The following is a 13,903-nucleotide window of genomic DNA, read 5'->3' on the forward strand; positions in this document are numbered from 1 at the left end:
GCTAGGGATTATATCACTACTAGTTCTACGGTAATCGCACATGAACAGACATAACAGGAATATCCATGATACTAGCAAGTGAACAATGTTCATCCAGCACACGAGACAACACCACTACTGTGTAGTAAACGCTGCTGCCTCTGCCACTTTTGTTTCTATAGTACGACACCATGTGTCTATATGTGCACAAATCCATTGTCTTTTGCTTTGTTTTTTATAGGCCTACTTCTAGTTGGTCAAGCACCAAACTTTACTCTTTAGTCATTTAACCCCTATGCACTTCAAAGCACTTCAGTGGGCATGGCCGCAAGGTGATATTCTCTCAACTGCCCATAAGATTCTCCTTCCATGACCGCTGCCTCCACGAAGTGCAATGCTTTCATTTCACGCCTGCCATCTTTATCTGTCTGCAACACTACATCCACAAGGATCTAGAGTTGGTTCAGAAAGAGATTTCCAGGTCACAATCTGCTCCTGAAAGCCCAAGGATATCAGTCACTGCAAGCAATAGCAGCAAGCATTACAAACCCTTGAAATACGATCTAAGCTGATCCTGACCACTGGGTTAGGCAAACCACTTACAATAGAAGACCCAAACACCCACCTCGCAGATCGTCATCAAACTCTGGCTTGACCAGGAAGTCACCCTGCTCTATGGCCTCAAAGTCCAGCGTGCTCTCCACCATTTCCAGGAATTTTTGGAAGTCCCCTTCCAGTCCCTGGAACAGAAATGTGTGAGAAAGAGTCCTAACGGTAGGTCTTCTTCTCACTATATACGTTAATCAGTGCATAATAATTAGGGGTGTGCAAATATTGAAATTTCTGTATATAGATCAGATATCAAATACAAGAGCCTGCTGATATTTTGGACTCGGAGCACTGATGCATTGGTACTCGTTTTCTTCAAAAAAAAAAAAAAAAAAACTGCCGTTTGCGTTCATGTGAGCCCTTTTTAAGCACAATAGTCTTGTGCAGCGGGCTAAAAGCTATATAAACCCACAGAAAATTCACTTTTTTCGAAAGGTGTTTCAGCTGCCCTTTAAATACTAGAAGGCCATTTTCAGTCTTTTTTAACAAAATCAATCTCCTTGCTCATCTTGCTGGCACTCAAGGCTGAAGCGGCGGCCTTGTGGTAGAGCATTCGTCTTGCATTCGGGAGGTACCAAGTTTGATCCCTGGTGCTGTGTCAAGTACCCACCAGTTTTCAATGAGCACAGGATTTGCCTGGCTTGGTGCTTGGCTTTTCTGGGGTGAGCTTCTTGGGAAAGGGGTCAATGACCAAAAAGTGAAAACGTCCAAAAACAGTAATGCTACATCACATTGGTCTATCATCTATAGATCTTTTGATGACTGGTGCATGTCTCATCTGTTAGTTTCCCTTATGCATTTTTGCCGTGCTATTTGTTTGGGTATAACAAAAGAAAGTATGCATTTTATATCCTTGGCCCAGTCTACTCTGTGTGAAATAGATACTCCGCTATTCATTTATCATTCACTTAGTTTTTGTGCATCTGCCCTACAAATCAGTAGCCAGTTCAAGCTCCAATAATTCACATTTCAGCAATATGCCGGACTACACTTAAGAACCGTCATGCACCTCAGAAAAACAGTCATGACATGTGCAGTTCAAAAGTTCAATTTTTCAGGCTAAATTATGCATGAGCAGTATTTTGCTGTCTTCTTTTTTTTTTTTCTTTTTTTCAACAGAAAGTGATTTCTAAACCCAAAACTGACACAACCGGGCATTGCAATCACAACTAACTGGTTCTTCAGTACCACGAAAGGCGCAATCTTGGATTTAAACCAGGTCATTTGGAAGCACTGGCTTGGATAGGCTTGGCTACAGTAGAATATCATTGATATGTTCTCAGTTCATACGCTTTCCCATTTCCTATGCTCAAAACCACCGTGGGCAGTAAAACATCTCCCATAGCGTTACATTATTTTTCTCCTGTCATTCCTGGATAAAACGATTTTCCGGTTATTATGTTTGAAATTTTGACAATTGTTGTCATGTAATACATTCTGCAATCAACCGGACATGTGCTACCAAGCGCTTGCAACATGAAAAATGAATCAGCAGCGCTCAATCACCACAGTTGCTTTCCTGCGGTGCCTAGGTACAAAAGAGCGAAGCATCAAAAAAAGCGAACCAGCCAACATACGAGAAGCTCATTCCCGCAGAAACATGACTTCATGAGGAAAAGTATGATGGCTTCTTTGCAGTGCCTTTAGAGCTTTTGTGAACCATTTGATAACTACAATTACTACCTTGCATACGAGGGGGTCGGGTCTGGGGGACGCGGAATGAGCAAAAATGAGGCGACTGTAAATCATTGCAATGGCTTCTCCACATATCACTGTTGTAAGGTGGCAAAGAATTCAGACACAACTAAGGAAGCGATCCGGGCTAATAATTGCCTTCTACGAAACAAATTTGTTACTAAATTTCTTCCGCGCTTTGGACAGTGCATATTCGGACTGAATTCTGTGAGAGCTAAAAAAGTAGCACTGGATGTCTATAAATCTACATCTTTATGTAATGAAAGTCTATATTCCAAATGCCTTTGTACCTTATTCAGCAGTTAAATTTTTCAAAATCAGGCATTTCGGATCATACAGTTTCCCAGAGTTAAACCTCGTTACAAGAGACACTCGGTTATAAGAGACATTTGAAAATGGTTTGGTTGGTTTTCCTATGTCTGCCATGTTAACAACATTGCATACAAGAGACATGGTTACAAGAGACACTCGGTTAGTACTAAGGACAACTATTTCAGGTTCGTGGAGTAAATTCTTCACTATTTAAAAGAGACACAACCCAGGTATGCTCATGCAATGCATCTGGAACGTACCAACTCGTACATGATGCACTTCAGATTCCCTTAGCTAAATACTGTTCCATATCAGTGTCCTCTTTGTTGTGTATGTCAGGAACTGAGGAGCGCTTCTCCATGATTGGAAAGTCAATACAGCATCGCATTACTGTTACCTACGAAGCAAATCAAAATGGATGAAAGACATTCAGCATTTTTAACTCCTCACTGTTAAAATTTGATCACAAGATGAAAGCTTAGACTCCTGATGTCTTTCTTTTTGTGAATCATCTGAGTGTGACGAGCATGTAAGAGTGCCTCAAAGGTATTAGAGCAATAGGAAGGCTTGCAAAGTGAAGTGCTTAACCTCCAGAATTTTGGATACACTCTGCACTCACAAAAGTACATACTAGTATGAATAATTTCTTTAAGCTCTCCTGAACAATTTCCTGTTAATGCGTGTGAATGCATTTACAGTAAAACCTCGATATAACGAACACGCATATATTGAATTATTGAATATACCGAACTCTTCTGCAATATTTTTGTCAAACACATGTGTTTTTAATTTCCCATAGCGAACGCAGTTCGGCATAAAACGGATATTACGAACTTCGCGATGCCAAGCACTGCCTCACTTTATTAGCAGGAGACAGGCTTCGTTACACTACAAATGTGTTGTGCGGCGCAGCAAGTGTTCAGGACTACCTCGCAGGCGCTGACAGCGCCACAGATGCCACGACGGCATTGAGAGTTGACAGCCAAAGAAATCCATGGTCTCCGAGATTACCTCCGCACGCGTTTGATTGTGTGGAGGTGATCTCGGAGGCCATGAGAAATCGTTCGCATCTCATAATCGCTGACAGCGCTGCTTCAGCAGCGGCGTGATCGAATGTTGCTTTTGCCTTTTTGGTTTTTACGTCTTTCGCGTTTTAGTGTTAGCAGCGGCGTTACGGCGTGGCCGTGGTAGCGTTCGATGGAGGCTGCGTCGGTCGTCGTGTGGAGTGTGGTGCGCGGGTGTGCGTAGTGCTGTGATGGCGGTGAACGTGAAAAAAAGAGCAGCATTGACGTTAACGACCAAGCTCGAGATAAAATCAGGGCCTTCAAGGCAGTTTACAAGAGGAGACTGATTGACACTCTTCTCGTGAAGCTTCGTATGAAGCAGAACTTGGAAGATCGACTTGCTAGGAGCAGCACAGGACAGCGTCAAAGACGAAACGATTGCCAACTGCTTTTGGCACGCAGGTTTTGTTCCAGCAGAAGCCCGTACATTAAGTGATGATGGGGACGGTCCCGACGAAGCAGAAGCAGAGCTCCGCAAGCTCGATGAGGCCTGGAAAGATTTTTCGCGTTTTGTTGGTGACATGCCCGCAACAATGACTGTAGAAGACTTTGTAGGCGACGACGATATCGCGGCAACCACGGCTGTACTGACGGACGTCAAAATCGCTGTGAAAGTTTCTGAACGTCCTGCACAGACGAAGCTCAGGCTCACCCTGCAAACGAGAACATTCCGACTTCACAAGAAGCGCTTGCTGCACTGGATTTACTGCGCTGCCACTGCAGTGCTACTGAGAGCAGTGGGTTTGCTCTTGTTGAGTGTTTGCAAACTGTGGAACAGGGCGTGATACAGAACGCGATCAACACAAAAAAGCAGGTCGCGATAACGCAGTTCTTTACGCGTAAAGAAAGAAAATGGATGTGACCCAAGTAGGCACCCTCCGAGTTGCTGTGCCTTCTCTGATTGAATTTTGCTGCTCTTGCATGTATTTTCTATGAAATTTTATATTACGAATTATGAATAAAGCAAACTATTTTCCAATTTATTAACTGTTCGTTATAACAAGAATTCACTGTATATGCTGATGCGCAGTAAACTGATCAACACAATGCTTTTAGAATATTTGGTTACAAGAGACACGTTTTTTGGGTCCCTTGAGTGTCTCTTGTAACGAGACTTTACTGTAATATGTTTTCTTCTGCATTTCTTAGAGAACATATCAACAAGCTTTTAAAGTATTTGTTCCTCATTGTTGCCAGGTAATTCATTATTACACTTTCCCTGCCAAGAAGGTGGCCAGCAACAGATGATCGTAGGAAGTCTTCCCCATCAATGTTGGACTCTACGAGAAAAGCATGCAACTGTGTGGAAAGCAGAGCAGAGGTAGTGTGGAGGCTGACATGCAGTCTGAAGCACCCTCTTCCTCCGGTGGCTTCTCCGTCTGTCTTTGCAACTGCTGTATGCAACCGGTATGTGTTCTTGCTTCACATAAAAGTAGGGCATGCACTGCAGCACTTTTGTGGCATGACTCACGTCGCACAATCTAGCATCGATGATGTGAGGCAGTGACGACATGACTTTGGCTCAAGCGCAATGTAGTATTCCTTGCGAGTAAAACACGGGGAACATCAGTTCGTGACTTTTGAAACCGCTTATCAGCAGAAAAGCGATTTTCTTTAACGATGAATTTTCGGACTATTGAAATTATTTAAATCGTTTTGCATATCCTGCCGAGTACTAGAAAAGAAAAAAGGTCAGTAAGTGCACCGATGATCGTGTTCCACAGATACTGTGATGCACTTTGAGGGCTGTCTCAAGAAAACAGGTTCACACTGACAAGTGTGCATTATCACTACCAAGTTGGAAGGCATAAATTAAAAAAGAAAAAAAGAGAAAAAAAAAATCCCAAGAGATCAAACAATGTGATGGAACCAGAAGTGTGCCAATATTCGAAATTTTGACTACGAATCGAATATGTTTGTTATTCAATTCGTATTTGTGTTCGAAAAACTGACCTTTGGATTTTTCAAATTCTCCGCAGCTCCACCGCATTGCACGCTTCACTGCAAAAGCTTGACCACGCGGCCTTAAAGGGCAGAAAAGGCTCTCGTAACAAAATGGCCCCGTCATGTTTTGGGGATGCTGCACTGCAATGCTTGACCACTTTTAATGCGCAGTGAAGCACCCCCAAAACACGACGGGGCCGCTTTGTAAAGGGAGACCATGCCTTTTGTGAGTAGGGCTTTCCCAGAGACCATGCCTTTTGTGAGTAGGGCTTTCCCACAGTGTGCACAAAGTGAAAGCACTACACTAAACCGGGAATAACCGTCATTCTCACTTCCGTTTAATCTCCAATGCAGTCAATCATCTTGCAGGTGTTCACAAAGTTACTGTGATGCAAATGAAAAAACTACGAGACATTTGGCGACTAAAGTGGTGAAAGGCGAAAGTCTGAGTGTCGCATTCTGCTATGCATTTGTTGCGAATGTGGCGGTGAATGATGCTTCGAGTAGAGAGGGTGACTACTGTTTCAAATTTCTCCCTTCCTTTACGGCATGGTACATGGTGTACGAGCAGAATCAGCCTTTTTCACAAAATGTGGCGCCCTCTGGGAGTGGTTGAAAATTCGTCAGCTACTGGTTGAAAATGTCCTTGGGAGACGAAGCCAGATGCGAAATTTTTAATGCTGCCATTACTGCCATTAATTTTTAATGCTGCCATTACTGAATGCCTTCTGAAATGCCATCACCAGCAGCATTGCGTGACCTCTACTTAAATCACTTCGATTTCATTACGGCGTATTTGATGCTGTGGCCAATTACTATTCTAGGTGCCAACAACCAAAATGTGGCAAGAGGTGATGGAAGGTTTCTGGCACAGATGGAATTTCCCAGCAAGGCTGTTTCTTAGGCTAGTTGGTGGATGAACTGAATGCAAGAATGCAGCTGTGTGCATCGAGACTTTGTCGATGAACTAGTCAGAAAAGGAAATCACGTTCCTTGATGGTCACGGCATGATTTTGCAATAAGTGATCTTTCTATTTTTTTTTTTTGAGTGGTTTCTTCTGTATACAGTCGAACCCGGATATATCGAACTCGAAGGGGATCGCGAAATAGTTCGATTAACGATAATTCGATATACAAAAATGGTTTGTGACGGCCCTTATGATGCGAAAAAACGTTACCGTATTTGTTGCGTAATCAACCCACTCGCATAATGAACCCAACCTCCACTTTTGCACCCGAGAATTTGAAAAAAAAAAAAAAAGCGTTAAGGCCAGCTCGCTCACAGGCAAGCGATCTCAGCGACGAGCGGCAGCGACAGAGCGAAAAATTTCAAACTTGTTGGAACTGCGTCCCTCTCGCTGCTCGAGCCACTGCGGCAGCTCAAAACAAGGTTTCTGTGTCGCCGCGGCAGAAATCGCGAGCGTTTTCGCTTGCATGTCGATGGTGCGCGTCACTCCGTTTCGGTCCTCTCATCCACAGCTCATTCCTTGGCAGTGTGCCAAGATGTTGCGCAGAGATAACGTCGGGGCGCGTTTATCTTTCGATAGCTTCTGCGGTGACGGGGAGCGAACTTGGCAGAGTGCCCGTGAAGGCTTGATTGCACAAGCCTGGTTTGATTTATCACGCCTCATGATCGCAGCAGCTGACGTGTGCTTTCGTTGATTCATGCATGCAAGGATAAACGACTCCCGCAAAAAAAAAAAAAAAAAAAAAAAAAAAAGAAAAAAAAAATCTGCTGCTTCTTAACGTCCAACAGCACAAGAATAAGAAAGGATGACTCGCAAAAAAAAAAAAAAAGAGAGAGAGAGAGAGCTGCCGCTTTTTAACGTCCGCAGACGCCATAGCCACGTCAGCCGCCGCGCGCAGAGGGTTCGCAACAAACGCTGCAGAAAACATCCGACGCCTGTCTGAAAACGGGCTGAGCTGGCTTGGCGCATGCGTAGCACGTGCTGAAGGAGAGAGATAGCTCGGCAAAAGGATGGGCACACCCACGCACATGGCTTGCAAACGTCATGTGTTGGCGCGCGAGAAACGATAATTGCAGATGCGCGCCTTTGGGGAATGGGCGCGGCGCTGCCCAGACCAGCCGTCGCCGAACTGTCCCCTCTCATTCCTTCCGCGCGTGGCTTGAAAACATCACGCGGCAAACGGCCCAGGGTGATGCGATCGTCTTTGGGGAAGGCATATTTTCCAGTGCGTGGTGCGGAGTTCGATATGTCGAACGACCGTTGAAATTAAGTTCTATATATGACGCGGCTTTCCTATAGACCTCCTTCATGTTTACAAACAAACAAGACAACCGAGGTGGCGCTGCTCTCGTCAGCGATCCCACGGTAGGCAAAAAGCTCGACCGCGGCACTATGGCCAAGCTTGTCAAGGCCGTGTTATTGTCACTTGAAGGCGCCTTCTTGGCTGACAAAATGACCGTGTGCTAGTATTTCGTAAGCCTCAGCGGTGAGGAAAGAAGCAATACATTGAAAAACTCTACGTACACGGCGAGAAGCGTATGGACCCACACGCCTTACCAATGGAGATTGGGTTCAAGGCGCACAAGAGAAGCGTCGCTGCCCGCCAGGGAAAATGAGCGACGTTGACATCTATTTGGTGTTTTTTCCCATAACATTTAGCGTGTAACGCATCGATAATTACAAAGCTTCGGATGCTTACAACTACTTGATGGTTATTTTTCTCGCTCATAAAAAGCGCGCGCAAATCGCGTACAAAGCAGTCCGCTCGAAGCATCAATGCGTTATCGGATGATTTTCCCACCGAGCGGCAAATGAGCGTTCTTGGTAAGCACGAAGCACCTCACTAGCGTCGAGCGGCTGTATGGCTAAGATGATTTAGGCCAGCATGGCAAAAATAGCCTTGACATCGTACGGATTCGCTTATCATTTCGTTATTCGTTCAAATCACAACGGTACGCGTCTGTTATATCTGCTCCATTCGTGGGCGGCTGTCATCATAGCTTGCATTACAATTACGAGTTGCAGCGGCCCCTGTGGTTCCGTGGGTTCCGGTAAAAAAACGTCCCGGGAGAAATGGTCTCGGAAAAAATAGCCCGGGATAAAACGTCCCCAATCAGATGAAACCAAACATACTTCGAAGTCGAGCTTCCGCCTTGCCTTGTGTTTGGCTTATCAGTGATGAATTGCGCTCATTGTAATCAACTTTTACGGGTTTTATCTTACATCTGTGTTTATGGTTTTCGCTCGAACATTATTTATATTTTTAAACCCTGCCGTTTTATTTTTATTTTTCACGTTCTGTAGTTTTGTTTAATAAAGGCGTAGACTGAGTTTCCTCGTGTATAGCAGCAGTAATGTATGCTACAGTGTTTCTTTATACCCGTCCCCTTAAAATTTGCAAAACATGGTACTGATGCTGTGCGTTCGCAAAAAAAAAAAAAAACATTATGGCGCTGAAATTTGTGCGGTCAAGCACAAGCACGTCTCTCGAATGTTTAATATTAGCCAGGTGAGTAGACCTCTATTAAAAAGCGATATTTCACAGCTTGAAAACTGGAAAATATATGCACTGCATACTACTCGCTGGATGTTATATAGTGGTGGGGTTCTTTTTCTTTTTTATTTTTCGCAATGTTTTTTCGCCAAGCCTTCTCCAGTTCCTGTAAGCGTGTAAAGCACCCAGAGAACCCAGTGACCAAACAATGATTACATCTGGTTGGTTGGTTTGTGGGGTTTACCGTCCCAAAGCAACTCAGGCTATAAGAGGCGCCGTAGTGGAGGACTCCGGAAATTTCGACCACCTGGGGTTCTTTACCGTGCACTGACATCGCACAGCACACATCTGTTCTAAAAAAAGGGCATCCTATAAGATGTTCAATTTTTCGTTCCGGGCAGATTTTCAGTCAGTTTCTTCGGTGACATTTTTTCCTAGGGGCCGCTTCCTGAGGGGAACTTTCTGGACGCTTTTTCCGAGGCCGTATATTCCAGGCACATGTTTTTCGGGGCTGCATTTTCTGGGGACCTCTTTTCTGGGGCCGTTTTTACATTCACCCGTGGTTCCGTAGTTAGGGCGGCCCAGTTCGGTCTCGGCCACTGTGGCCGCGTTAATGTCGGATAAACCCCACAACTCGCATTCACATTCAGCCGCTGTGAATACAAATAAAAGTGCTCAGCATAAATAAAAAAATACAGCTCCATTCAAAATCAGTAGCCGTCAACGTGAAGTGGGAATCTCCATCAGGAAGTAGATTAAAATAATTTGACGTGAACGCGGCGAAGGTAAGCCATGCAACATTTATTTCACAGATCGAGGAGTGCAACACATATCTCCCGCGTAGCAGCTCACTGCGCATACATACACTTACCAAAGTGAAAAAACGGGCTTGAGGAACTGTTTACATAGGTAAAACATCTATGCATGCTCTAACAAAGAAACAGGCCTACGCATTAAAACATATATATGACTGCCTCGTCTACATATGTTACCTGCGCACACGCGCCCGCACTGGCACTGAAACAGTACCAAGGTCCCATCACGCGTCGTAAAAAGGCCAAACTAGAGTTATTCGCGACCTTTGATCCGGTAGACCGCTGTGGCGTAAAGGTGAATAAGCTCCAACTTAGCCGTGACGAAGTGTTTGCCGCAAATTCTATGGGCAGGCGTCGGTATCCAGCCTTGGCGCTTCAGCGCGGCGGCCCACCACTGTTTACGGCGACCATTGTCGGCAAGAAACCTGTGCAGCTTACTAAACTTCCTCTTGAGTGCCTTTCAGCACATGTCATAGCGACACGATGAGTCGGCATGGTGTTCTGCATTTCCCGACCGCAGCAAGCCATCGAACAATCACGGTAGACAAAGCGACTGAAGCGTTGTTTTGCCTACCACGCGAAAGTCACTAATGACGACAGCGCCACCGCATTTTCGTGACGTAGCCGGAGTGAAGGAGGTCTATACTTTTACATGGGATTTCCAAGGGGATATTCCGTGAGTTCGATATAACCGGGTTCGACTGTATGTGTTCTTGACAGCTACCACCATCTGTTGCATACGACTGTATGAATATGAACTGAGCATTGCCCCCGAGATTAGCTCCGGCTGTGCCGATCACAAAGGCCAAGAACTGCGCATGTGCAGCGGGGCTGGTGGCTTGTTTTCAACCAGGCGGAGAGGCGAACATGCGCATAGCGGCCTTGTGAAAAAGGCGGATTGTGACAGATACTGTGCCTTTTCTATCCTGTAAATCAATTTCAAACGTCGCTGATGCTTGCTGTACTACCGCCTCCTAGACATCTGGATCTGTTTCTGTTTGCTGTGTGATGCGGCGTTCGAGGAAGCGGCAAATAGAAGGCGCAGCACGGATGCCTGGATCGGACGCCCGGCGGGTTCAGCTTCGTATATGCATGAATCGCCAAGTGACGTCATGACTTGTCATGACGGTACATCGCGCGCCCCTTGTCGAGCACATCCAGCATATCACTCAATGCATTAAATTTCACCGCTGCTCTATAATTCCTCTACAGGAAAGAAAGGGCGATCTGTCACTTGCGGAATCTCGCTATCATTCTCACTGTAGACAAGGGGAATTATGAAGAGCGTTTCACGAGCCGGGGCGTGACGCAGTGGTAAAGCACTGGGCTGGGGATCCAAGGAATGGAGGTTCGATTCCCCAGTGGGAAACAAGGTTTATTAATTTATATTTTAAGTATCAGAGCCACCGCAAAAGCGTGACACTTTTGCTGACGACAACAATGAGCCATTAAAGGCTTTCGTCTTAAAAAAAAAAAAAAAGTTTTTTTCAGTCCCAGTTCTGGTTTTTACTTTCTGGTTATTTGAAAGCCAAATTAATGGGAGTTTACTGTGTTCAGCAGTCTTATTACAGCCCCACTCCATTGCATGCAGGTTCTTCCTGTACAGAAAACCAGTTTACACAATTCTGCATGACATTTATAATGGATTTTTCAGTAAAGTACTAACTCTAACTTATTTTTATTTGCAAATACATATGAATTCTAAAAAAAACAAGACGGACAATGTTTGCTTTTTATTTTATTTTTCTCTTTTTCATTGATCAGATACTTGACATTCCATTTAATATTTGAAGGCATTTTTTTCCCTTATTGGTATAGAATTCGTATTTGAAAATTTCGATATTCGCACACCCCTAGATGCAACCAATCTAAGCTTTTAGTTGCACAGGGCACCTCCTGCAGATAGCATCAAATAGATGTGTGAGGACGACGAGAAAGATGCCTACCTCGAGAGGAGTTGCAAACAGGGAGCTCAGCAGCGTGGATTGACGTGACTCAGCTACGTTTGTCAGTGCCTCCCGTAACTTAGGCAGTGTTTGCAGGCACTGGTACATCTTGTACAATTCCTGAAAAGAAAGAAAGGAAACTGATGCAGTCGAACCCGGATAATTCGAATTTTGGTTATACAGTTGAACCCGGCAATAACAAAATTGCCGGGGGCAAGTAAACTTTTCGTTTTCGCGAGAATTTCGTTATCACGAAAAACCAGACTGTACAAATAAATAAGTATGAACTTGAGCCTGCGGAAGCACAATTTTATTTGAAAAAGTCTGTAATAGACATTTGCGTTTGTCTCTTCTTGCTTTGCAGCAAGGTCAAAATCCTGCTCTCGCAACTGAGCAGGCTTTCTATTGCAATATCGTCATCGTAAGCACTGATGAACGAACGTATGATGTCGAGAGCATCGAGCACATCCCGCAAACTTGTCGCCTTTTTCTCTAGCTGGTCGTCACCACCTGCGTCGTCGCTCTCCTCAGTTATGCTGCACACATTCTTGATGATGGTGTCATCTGTCAATTCCTCATGGACAATTACGTCTTCATCCACAAAGAGGAAGTCGTCCAACGCCTCCGGCACAGTATTGTCGACGCCGTGCAGCTCCTGCCATGTGCTACCTTTCTTCTGGCAGCTGGGACCCTGGCGATGCGGCCCTTGCGAGCTGCTAAATAGCGAACCCCGCGTGCTGGAACGAGTTTTGAACGAGTTGGTCTTGTTGCTGTCCACGCCGCGGCCACCATTTCCAGGGCCTGAACAAACACATGTAATGGGCGCTTCATCTCGATGTCCAAGAGCAGCCGTTGAAGAAGCCTCCCACGGTATGTACACTTCACACTTCGTATCGCACCTTGTCTAAGGGCTAAATCATGGAGGTACAGTTCGGGGGAAAAAATATCAGCCGGACGTTTGTCGGAGCTGTGTCGTCAACGTGATGTACACTGCAGTTATCTAAGAACAGGCACACAAGCCTTCCTTCCTTTCGCATGTCTCCATCGAAGGCAACCAGCCAACTCCCAAAGATGGCGCGGGTCATCCATGATTTATGGTTGGCTGTGTATTGCACGGGCAGCCTGCAACCCCCCTTAAAGCAACGTGGCTTTTTGCTTCGGCCGAAGACGACTTAGGGACGCTCGCATGCTCAGTGATGCACATGTGCGATTTAGCTCATTTCAGCGTGGCGTGACCAACCTCAAATGACTCACGTGTATCCTTCGCGTGGACAAAATGATTGCGCAAGGTGCTATAGGAGTACAGATGGCAGGGACCCACTGCGCTCACAGCAATACAAGCTGTGTAGCCCCCGCACAACAAGCAATACCAGCATGCCCTTATGTGCGCCGCGGCCGCGCCGCTCGGCTCCCAGAGCCCGTCGAACATTAGTCGACAAAAATAAAAAGAATCCTACCGCTTTCTTCCTAAAGCTCCCTTAAGGCTGACTACGCTCCCCATTGCACTGATGCACTTAAAACGGTTACCACTCAGAGAAGCCGGGCAGGCCACTGTGACCCCCAACCAGCGGTGCGAGAAGTCGCTACTGTGGCGGGTTCGAGCCAGAGAGGACAAACACCGAGTTACGTACTCGAACAGTTTATTGTGCTCAAGTAACGGCAAGGAAAATACACTCAAGAAACAACCGCCCTGTAGCGAGCAAACGGCGCGTACGGGGGTGAAATCAAACCACCTAAGGGGGAAGCACGCACAAGGAGTGAGAGGTAGTCTGCTCACCTGAAGCGGCTTCGTGCTCCCGGCCCGCGTGGTAAGTGCACGGTAAACCGGGAGCAGAGGGTGAAGGCGGCGGCCTCCCTGACGAAAAATGCTGTACCTTGCATGTGCACGCTCACCCGCCGAAAGACACCAAGGAAGTTGCGAGAGACGCGCTCGTCCCTCGGAACAGGAGAGGTCTTCGGGTTATGCCGGCAGGAAAGAGGGAAGCCCACGGCAGCATCGCCACAGGACCCAGGAGGTGGCGGGGAGTGGCCAGCGTGCCCTCTCCTCCGCCAACCTCTCTACCAGCGCGCGTAATCA

General features: G+C 45.9%; 1 protein-coding gene across 1 annotated transcript in view; it reads right to left on the bottom strand.

Annotated features, from left to right (window-relative positions):
• spel1 (DNA mismatch repair protein spel1) overlaps positions 1-13,903 on the bottom strand; it is a 122,422-nt gene that overhangs the window by 43,165 nt on the left and 65,354 nt on the right. The window contains exons 14-15 of the mRNA XM_084598698.1: positions 11,827-11,946; positions 605-719 (exon numbers count right to left, since the gene is read on the bottom strand). Of these exons, the coding sequence (XP_084454824.1) occupies positions 605-719; positions 11,827-11,946 (235 nt within the window). The remainder of the gene's footprint in view (positions 1-604; positions 720-11,826; positions 11,947-13,903) is intronic.

Source organism: Amblyomma maculatum, chromosome 1 (assembly GCF_055883805.1).
Source record: "Amblyomma maculatum isolate TAMU_Amacu chromosome 1, ASM5588380v1, whole genome shotgun sequence".
NCBI classification, from domain to species: domain Eukaryota; kingdom Metazoa; phylum Arthropoda; class Arachnida; order Ixodida; family Ixodidae; genus Amblyomma; species Amblyomma maculatum.